The 10,000-nt window shown below is 45.2% G+C and overlaps 1 protein-coding gene across 4 annotated transcripts in view; it reads right to left on the bottom strand.

Annotated features, from left to right (window-relative positions):
• Nucleotides 1-10,000, bottom strand: part of LOC143025326 (BTB/POZ domain-containing protein KCTD20-like) — a 328,555-nt gene that overhangs the window by 72,087 nt on the left and 246,468 nt on the right. The window contains exon 1 of one of the 4 annotated variants that reach the window (XM_076184807.1): nucleotides 8,445-8,464. The exons of the other annotated variants lie outside the window; for them this stretch is intronic. Within the exon in view, the coding sequence (XP_076040922.1) occupies nucleotides 8,445-8,449 (5 nt within the window). The 5' untranslated portion in view covers nucleotides 8,450-8,464. Of the gene's footprint in view, nucleotides 1-8,444; nucleotides 8,465-10,000 lie in introns of those variants that run through there. 4 annotated transcript variants of the gene reach the window in all.

Raw genomic sequence — 10,000 nt, 5'->3', positions numbered from 1 at the left:
TGGAGGAAGAGGAAGACAGGGAGGAGAGAGAAGATAGTGAGGAGAGAGAAGAGATTGAGGAGAGGAAAGACAACGAAAAGTGGACCAAATTTGCCGTGTGTGTGTGTGTGTGTGTGTGTGTGTGTGTGTGTGTGTGTGTGTGTGTGTGTGTGTGTGTGTGTGTGTGTGTGTGTGTGTGTGTGTGTGTGTGTGTGTGTGTGTGTGTGTGTGTGTGTGTGTGTGCGCGTGCGTTTTGTAGGTGATTATGTGGCGCCCTTAGAAGTGCGTCCTCCAACGCAGCGACCTACTTTCCTTCACTTGAGAGGCTTCAAGAAGAGAGTACTGACGATTCCTAAACCCTAAGAAAACGACGAAGACGAAGACGACGAAGACGAAGAGGAAGACAAAGAGGGAGACGGAGACAAAGACGAAGAGGAAGGCGAAGAAGACGAAGGAGAGGAAAAAGAAGAGAAAGAAGAAGAAGAAGAAGAGGAGGAAGAAGGAGAACAAGACGAAGAAGAGAGATGATGAAGAACAAGAGGAAGAAGAAGAATAAATGAAATAGTGTGACTCCTGAATGAATCATTCCTGTGTTAGGAGAAGGAAGACCACACACGAATCAAATAGTTTCACATTTGCCAAAATGAAACGGACAGAGTACATCGCAGCACTAAAGGAATACAGAATGGTGCACGGGATGGGGGAGGGGGGAGGGAGGAGGAGGGAGAAGGAGGAGGGAGGAGGAGGAGGGAGTAGGAGAGGTGGGAATGAGGCGGTGATACCAATGCAATGGCGGTAATCGGGGAACGATGGGGGTATTTGAGATCCCGGACCAAAACCAGGACCAGAAACTGGACCCCACTGCCTGTGACGAGACCCACAAGATGGCGGACGCGAAGGAAACCTAGGAGACCCCGTGACGTCAGAGAAATCAGACCTAGGAAAGGTTGGTGGCATTCACTAACTCCATGGGAGTCCGTGGGTGACGGTGGACGATCGAAAATGCAGACAAGGTCATCAAATTAAGACAACATAGTACTCATAGTACTGGAATCACATTGGGCAAATTTAATTTTAAGAAGGAAATAGGGAAGAACTGGTTTACCAAGAGGGGTTGACGAGTGAAATAGACTTAGTAACCATGTAGTGAGTGCTGAAACTATCGGTTGTTTTAAGTGAAGGTTTGGTGACTTTGTGGTTAGGGATGATGAGTAGTAATGGACATAGAACTGCCCAGTGTAGGCCTTATGGTCTTTTGCGGTCTCCTTCATTCTTAAGTTGTGTAAACCCTTTCAAGCTTAAGTCAATCTTTAAGTATTCTATTCTTGCTCTATACGATTTTAGCCAGCGACAGTGTCACACTTCAGACATTTTATTTTGGTTAACACAAGACGATTCCATCCAACTAAACGGACGGAGGAGGGCTGAGAAGAAGAGGGTCGGTTTGGGTGGAAATACTATGGTGACCTGAGTTCAAGTTCCCCATGGGGGAATCCAAACTAGGTGTTTCATAAGTAAACTTTACGTATGTTTCCGCCCCGTCAGACTTGCTTGATGCCTTAAAAGGACACCACAAGAATCCATCATATTCCTACTACATGCACACACTAGCCTTACACTTAAAATCTCTCTGGGGATCCACTTAGAACAAAAGAAAATAAGAATGGGGAGACTGCAAGAGACCATAAGACCTACACTAAGTAGTTCCATGTCCACTACCACCTATCGTCCACATCCATAAAGTTATCTCATCTTCTCTTATAACAACCCATTGTTTCAGCGGTCACGACATGGTTGCTAAGTCTACCCCATTCGTTAACCACGCTATTGGTAAACTAGTTCTGACCTATTTCCTTCTTAAACCTAATTTAAGCCCAGGGGTATGTCTAGATCAGTGGTTCCCAAACTGTGGGTAAATTACCCCCGGGGGGGGAGGTAACAAATTTTCGGGGGTAATGGAGGGGGTGACAAAAAAATAAATAGATAAATAAATAAATAAATAAATAAAATAAAATCAAGAAAACATCGCGGTACCCGGCATTAGGATTAAGGTTAACTTAGTACGCATAGTTGTAAAACTAAAAAAAAAAAAAAATTGGGAACCACTGGTCTAAATGAAGACGGAGGGGAAGGGGGGGGGGGGCATGCCTCTATGGCGAAATCGCACCCAGCACCAGGCCCCTTAAAGTCGCCCCTCCTCTTTCCTTAAGGCTCCCCACCACCGAGCGTGGGTGATTTGTCCACTATACAACATAAATCCCGCTGAGCGAGAGCAGTTGTCGAAAGTGTCGAAGAGCTTCAGTAAATGCAGCTACATGGCACGTTAATATCTCAGGACACATAAGAAAAGATAAATTTTATCAATCCGTAGAAACGGTCAAAAATGTTGGTCAGATTGATGTGATGGGCACAGGTTTTGAAGTGTTGGAGCCTTGAATGAAAATCACATTTTCCGTCATTGTGATCTTGACTTTTGAACCTAGATCTGAAAAATGGGCAAAGTTCATCCTTGGAATCATCTTTATAAGGTATCACAGTATGGTTATGATCAAAATAAGTTAAGAGGCCAAAACGTGCGTGACAACGTTACAGACAGACAAACGTCAACTGGAACAAAGTAACATTGTTGTACTTTCGACAATTAATGATAGACCGCAACTATGGTGACGTCCATCCATCTGATTAAAACCGTCTAGCTTAAACGAGGATAAATTAAATCCATGAATTATGCCACCCTGTTGAAGGGGTTAAGATAATCTCGAAGAATCTGTGCCGCTAAACCAAGTTAGGCCGAGAGCTTCAGTTTGGGGTCGGCGTGGGAAAGATCGACTCTGGGCAGATGTGGTGGTGGTGGTGGTAGTGGTGGGGGCGGTGATGGTAATAGTGGTACTGGGAATAGTGATGGTGGAGTTGGAGGTGGTAGTGATTGGTGGTAATAGTAACAGTGATAGGGCCAATTGTGGTGGTGATGGTGATGGTAATGGTGGTGATGGTGGAAGTAGACACGTGGTAAGGGTGTCTGTAGTGGTCCTACGGTGACAAAAACCACAGTGACGGTGGTGACAATGTCTACGGTGACAGTGGTGGTGGGAAGGAGGATAGTGACAATGGTGTCAGCGATAAGACAGGGATAGTTATGGCGATGGAAGGCGGGTGGACGAGGGCGCCCAGGGAAATTGATTAAGTCAAGATGATGAAGATGGAGATGGAAAGTGAGGGAGGACGAGAGAGGAAGTGACAGAGCATCATAACACGAAGGCTTAAGCACGGATAACGGCGATGTGGTGGCAATGCAATCCATGGAATGACCACAAGCGGTGGTGGATTTGGTGGTAATAGTGAAGGATTTGGTGGTGATGGTGGTAGTGGTGACGGTTGTGATGATGGTGGTGGTGGTTGTGGTAATGGTGGCTGTGGTGGTGGTGATGGTGGTAGTGGTGGAGATAATGTTAGTGGTGTTAGCGGGTGATAGTGGTAGTGGCAATGGTGATAGTAGTGGTAGTGGGTCTCTTTAACCGTCTCGTTAAAGAGAGGGTCTACTCAGCCGTCTCATTAAAGGGAGGGTCTATCTAACCGTCCTTTTAAAAGAAGCGTTTATCTAACCGTCTCGTTACAAGGAGGGTTTATCTAACCGTCTCGTTAAACCGAGGGTCTATCTAACCGTCTTGTTAAAGGGAGGGACTATCTAACCGTCTTGTTAAAGGGAGGGACTATCTAACCGTCTCGTTAAAGGGAGAGTTTATCTCACCGTTTCATTTAAGAAATAGTTTATCTAACCTTCAATTTGAAAAAAGGTTTATCTAACCTTCTCACAACCGAGACGCGCTGCAGGGACCCCAAAGTCTTCAATCTCTTCCAGTCAGCCACAAAGTTCTATCTCCCTCCTCTTTCTCTTTCTTTCGAATGAAATAACTGCGTCTTATTCTAAGGAGATCTGACTCTGAGATGATTCTTTTTCAAGAACCCCCCTACAAAAAAAAAAATATATATATATATATATATATATATATATATATATATATATATATATATATAAATACACATATATAACAACATTGCTGACTGGAACCTGTATATGACACCTTTTTAGGTGAATTTAGACCTCATCTCGACCACATTTCACGTATATAGATATCATTCAGCTGAGGACCATACCCCGGTCCGATGGGGGTCAAGGTTGGGGGTTGGGGGGGTGGGGTGGGGGAGGGGGTGGAGAGTGTGGCATGAACCCCCGAAATGCATAACATAATAAGATCCTCTGGTAAACCATCCCTTAAAAATAGATAAAAAAAAAATAAGATAAAAAGACAAGTCATCTTCGTCCGTCGACGCCTTCGGCCGATATTGACTTTGTCTATTTTGAGTCTCTTTCTAAAGTTGAGTTCCATTCTGCCCACTTCAAGTGCCTTTCCTTCGCTAACCATTTTTTTTCTTTTTTGAGTTCTCTTCCTTTGGTTCTTTCCAGTGACTTCCCTTCGATTTTGAGTTCCTTTCCTGCCTCCTTCAAGTGCCATTCATTGGCTTAAAACACAAGTTCATAAGAAGAGAGAAGACTGCAAGAGACCCTAAGGCCTACATTATCCAATTCCATGTCCATTACCACCTATCGTCCCCATCCATAAAACCACTCTATGGGTAAACCAGTTCTTACCTATTTCCTACTTAAATATAAATTTGTCCAATCTAAAGTCTTTCATTCCCAAGTTCCCTTCTTCCTTTCTCTTTATTCCCTTCTGCTCTTTGTCTCGCCTCTCCTCGTTCTGCAGAAATGTGGAAGAGGAGGTGGTGGGGGAGGAAGGGGAAGAGGAGGAGGAGGAGGAGGAAGAGGAGGAGGAAGAGGAGGAGGAAGAGGAGGAGGAAGAGGAGGGTTCGATCGTCAATTTCGCTGATCCTGCTTCTCATGACACTCCTCCTCCTCCTCCTCTTCCTTCGCGTTATCTTTCTCGGGATTACTCTTCTTCCTCTTCCTCTTCTTCCCTGGCAGCTTTTCCTTGTGGTTAGTTCACCTCCTCTTCTTCTTCCTCCTTAACCTTCTCTTCCTCCTCCATCTCCCCGACAACTGTTTCTCGAGGTTACTCTTCCTCCTCCTCCTCTTCCTCCTTGGCAGTTCTTTCTTGTGGTTGTTTTCCCCCTCTTCTTCATTTTCTTCTTCCTCCTCCTGTTCTTGTTCTTCCTCTCCTACTCCTCCTTTTCTTCTTCTTCCTTCCCAACAGCGGCTCCTTGAGATTCTTTCTTCCCCTCGACCTCCCCCCTCAAACCCAACCCCCCACAAGAATAGCCCCCCCACCCCAGTCGCCCCCAAAAGTTTCGGTCGTTTCTTGCCCATCCAAACTTGTCGGGACCTCACGGCTCGAGCCTCAGAGACTCGCTGACCTTTCCGAGTCTCAAAAAACTACAAAAGAAAGACAACCTTAAACGACTCTTCCTGAAGAGGTAGAAGAAAAAGAGGAGGAAGAAGAAGAGGAAGAAGAAGAAGAAGAAGAAGAAGAAGAAGAAGAAGAAGAAGAAGAAGAAGAAGAAGAAGAAGAAGAAGAAGAAGAAGAAGAAGAAGAAGAAGAAGAAGAAGAAGAAAGAGAAGAAGAAGAAGAAGAAGAAGAAGAAGAAGAAGAAGAAGAAGAAGAAGAAGAAGAAGAAGAAGAAGAAGAAGAAGAAGAAGAAGAAGAAGAAGAAGAAGAAGAAGAAGAAGACGACAGTGACCCAATTCCCACCCACCCACCTCCGTCGCCAGCTGGTATGTGATTCACCATGGTCTTGGATCACGTGTTGGACTCGTGGTCGACAGCTATTTCCTTCCTGGAAGAGAGCTCAGGGCTCATATATGACCGATCTATGAGTAATGTTGTGACCTTACACGCACACATTCCCAACTCCTCGCCCACAAGTGTTGGAGTAACGACTCGCAGCGCAGTGATACTGAAATTATTTCAGCCTAGGGCGGGAGTTGAACCCGGACCGCCGTAGTGGCGGCCGGGAACTCTACATGTGCGCCATCGAGAGAGAGGGTGAGTGTGTGTGTGTGTGTGTGTGTGTGTGTGTGTGTGTGTGTGTGTGTGTGTGTGTGTGTGTGTGTGTGTGTGTGTGATGTTTTCAGGCACCTGGAGATTTTCTTCGTCCTCAGGAAGGTCCTCTTTCCCTCGCTAAGTTGAAGAACTTTAATGATTTTATTTTGACACAGGTAAGAGGATTTCATCCAACTTATCGGGAACATCAACTAAAGCCCCTTCTGTCACACCTACGCGACTCAACTGAGTTCGAGCAGAAACGACATCGGTTACAATATTTTATTTTTCAAAGCTCCAAATGTCAAATCGTCTTTGCGTCTTGTATTGAGAAGCTGAATGACAAACTAAGAGAAGTTAAATCTATACGAATACTAGACACATTGTTGAAATGTCTTTAGGGAAGTCTAGAGCACTGTAAGCGAAGTCGTCTTCCAGATTTTCAAATTGACAACATTTGACGAGAATTTTGGATGTGCGACGGACGGGAGCTTTGGCGAAGAGATGTCACAACCTATGACACATATGGACATGAAACTCTGAGAGAGGGAGGGAGGGAGGGAGGGAGGGAGGGAGGGAGGAAGGGAGGACGGAAGGGAGAGGAAACAGGAAATAAAAATATAGATATAAATGAAGGAGATGTGTGTGTGTGATCAATCATCCTTCGCTCGTGTTTGTATGTGTATGTGTGCGTGTGTGTAAACATACACATATGCACAAGAAGGAGGGGTGACGGATGAAAACAATGAAGGCAAAGACAACAGAGAGGGTGAGGGCAGCAGACATGAGAAAAGAAAAATAAAATAAAATAAAATAAAATAAAATAAAAAATACAATAAAAGAGCCGGCGCGACCGACCGACAGATAGACAAATAAGATGTCGACCTCCTGCAGGTTCCTCTCCTCCTCCTCCTCCTTCCACTCCACCTCGAGTCCCGTTCATCGGAATTCTTTCTTTGTTGACCAGAGTAGCAGATGGAGTGCCCCTCTCGGAAAGATGGCTCTACTTCTCCAAAGCCACTATTATATTCAATAAAACGGCTGTTCCCTTCCCGGAGCCTTCCACTTAATACCAACCACTTCTCTCCCCCTTCCCCTCCCTGAACCGTCGACCTATTTCGTCATCATGTCCTTCCATCATCTCTTTCCCTTCCCCTCCCTCACCCTCTCTTTTTCACTCTTATTCCATCACTCTACCTCCCCTCCTCTCTCTTCTACTGCTGACCTATGGCGCCACCTTACCTTTGCACCCTCTCTTTCCCTTCCCTTTCTTCACCCCCTCTCCTTTACTGTTCCTCCATCCCTCTACCTCCCCTCAGCTCTCTTCTACTCCCGACCTATTACGTCATTATGCCCTCTCCCCTTCACTCCATCTCCCCTCCTCTCTCCTCTACACCCGTAGTTATCTCCTCGTGTGTCGTCTCCCCAAAATCCTTCCGCCCCCTCGACCCATTCTAGAGTTCCTTTCCTCTCGTGGCTGGGAGCTAATCACCTCGTTCAAATGATCGTAAGCCTCGGGCCTCGAGTTATGACCGCGGAGGGAAACGGCAGGAGTCCGTGGATGCGAGGAACAGGGGCAGCCTCCCCTGAGTCTACACATACACACACATACACACACACACACACACACACACACACACACACACACACACACACACACGTCGAGTCAATGGCACAGACAGGACCGTCAGCTGGGCCGAGGTGCCCGCGGTAGCAGGTGTTGGCGGAATTAATGAAGGTGCTGCCCGGAGAACTAAATGCGAACATAGGAGAGGTGACGCGAGAGGATCTGGAGGATGTGGGACTTCGCTGGAGAGGTTTGGGGTCGAAGAACTTGGTTCTCTTCGGGGAAGGAACAGTGAAAATGACGCCTCTTAAGGCGAGGGATGAAGCAGCAAAGGAAAATTTTGAGCAGAGGAGTTTCGGATAAGGAACCTTTTTTCTCTCTTCGGAAATAGAAAGGTGGAGATAAGAATGGCAGAGACTGCAACAGATCATAAGGCCTACACTAGGCAGTTCCATGTCTCTTACCACCTGTTATCCCTATCCATAAAGTTGTCTGATCTTCTCTAAAAAAACAACCAGTTGTTTCAGCGCTCACTACATGGTTATTAAGTCTATTCCATTCGTTGACCACTCGAATGGTAATCCAATTCTTGTCTATATTCTTCTTGAACCTATGTCTGATGCCTCTTAAAGTAAGGAACTGGTGGAGAGGGTGTTGAAGGTGTTTGAGGTGATGAAGTCCTTCTTAAATATACCTTCTTAAATATATATATATATATATATATATATTATATATATATATATATATATATATATATATATGTATATATATATATATATATAATGTACGGACTATGCCGGGCGTAATTTAGCGCACAGGTTTGCGTAATGCGTATTATCATTGTAAACTAAGGACCTCATCCTAGTCACTCCCCAGTTACAAACGAGTTTCATGCATACCCCATAGCGTGGCCCGGGGGACGTCCCCCAGGTGAGGTACCGGGTACAGCTTCTTCCGTCCAAGATTGCGCACCGCAAAGTTTCGGCGTGGTACAGGCACTACCAAGAGCCCCGTTTGCCACTCTTTCTGAAACGAGTCTTCCGAAGTCCACGTGATGCCAAGAGAAAAACTCGCCAAGAAGGATTTGGACTTCGGTACGGGAGGATTCCGGGGTCTCGTGTCCTTCGACAAAGATATCGGAAGAGGTCCACCCGAGGCTGCTGCTGCTGCTGCTGCGCCTTCGATTCTTGGCCGGGAGTGTCTGCCAGGAGAGGGCGACACAATAGCAAAGCAGTTTATGTGGTCATAAATTCAGATAGGAAGGGCGTGTATAAATAGGTCTGCGTGGGCGTGATGGGAGAAAGTGGGTGGTGGTGGCTGTGGGTGGTGCTGAATGCAGGAAGCCAGGGATGAGTGTGTATGGGTGTGTAAGTGGGTAGATATGATTGTGGGTGGGCGGTGGGGGGGTGAATGTCTTTCCCTATAAAAAGTATTACTATACTTTTTTTTGGCCTTTCGTGGATACTGAAAATTTGTTGGGGCGACCTGAATTCACAAGCTCATATGTAGGATTGCTCCTCTTTACAAGTTAGCGATATGAGGCGTCCAGAAACAGAGGGGCATCCTTATTGGTTTCAAGCTGAGCACATACACACACACACACACACACACATATATATATATATATATATATATATATATATATAAGAGAGAGAGAGAGAGAGAGAGAGAGAGAAGGCTTGCGCCTTACGCGATCCGTGCTTAAATCGAAACTAGTAAAAGTGACGGGGATGCCCCTGTCTCTGGACGCCTCACATTATGAGGGGTACTTTACCTTTAAAAGGGTATTCTGGGGTTGTTGATCTTTGTAACGTCCGTGTACATTAAGGCACTCGCAAGTTACAAATGAGCTTCATACATAACCCCGATAACGTGGCCCCCGGGGACTACCCTCTGGGAGGTACCGGGTACGTCTCCTTTCCTGGACTGCGCATGCCCGTCATGAAGTCGGTGTCCTCCTCTATTTTTTCTACTTCTTTTTTTAATTTACAATTTATTCTATTTAGCAGTTGTATCTATTTTTGTACAATGGTTATTTTACGAGGAAACAAAATTGATGCGTGAAAAATGCATTAAATCCGTTATAGTGTAATGCTGGATGTGTCTATGTAATTTAGGTGTGTGTGTGTGTGTGTGTGTGTGTGTGTGTGTGTGTGTGTGTGTGTGTGTGTGTGTGTGTGTGTGTGTGTGTGTGTGTGTGTACGCATGTATGTGTGATGGCCAGCCTAAATTATAATGTGTATAATGAAAACCATAAATTGAAAATACGGTTTAGATGAAATTAGATTAAAAAATTGACCCAATTTTTTTTTAAAGAAGAAGAGATTTATAAAATTATTATTTTTTTCATGGCTGTGGCTAGGCTTCCTAGAATGTTGCCAGAGTTAGGAGAAGGGAGGATTATATTCAATTATGGATTATCAAACGCTTCCGCTTTGATGAATCTCAACTACAT

Source organism: Oratosquilla oratoria, chromosome 5 (genome assembly GCF_046742065.1).
Source record: "Oratosquilla oratoria isolate Oo_2021 chromosome 5, ASM4674206v1, whole genome shotgun sequence".
NCBI classification, from domain to species: domain Eukaryota; kingdom Metazoa; phylum Arthropoda; class Malacostraca; order Stomatopoda; family Squillidae; genus Oratosquilla; species Oratosquilla oratoria.
The sequence above is the reverse complement of the archived record's forward strand: the minus strand, read 5'-3'. Positions and strand labels throughout refer to the sequence as shown.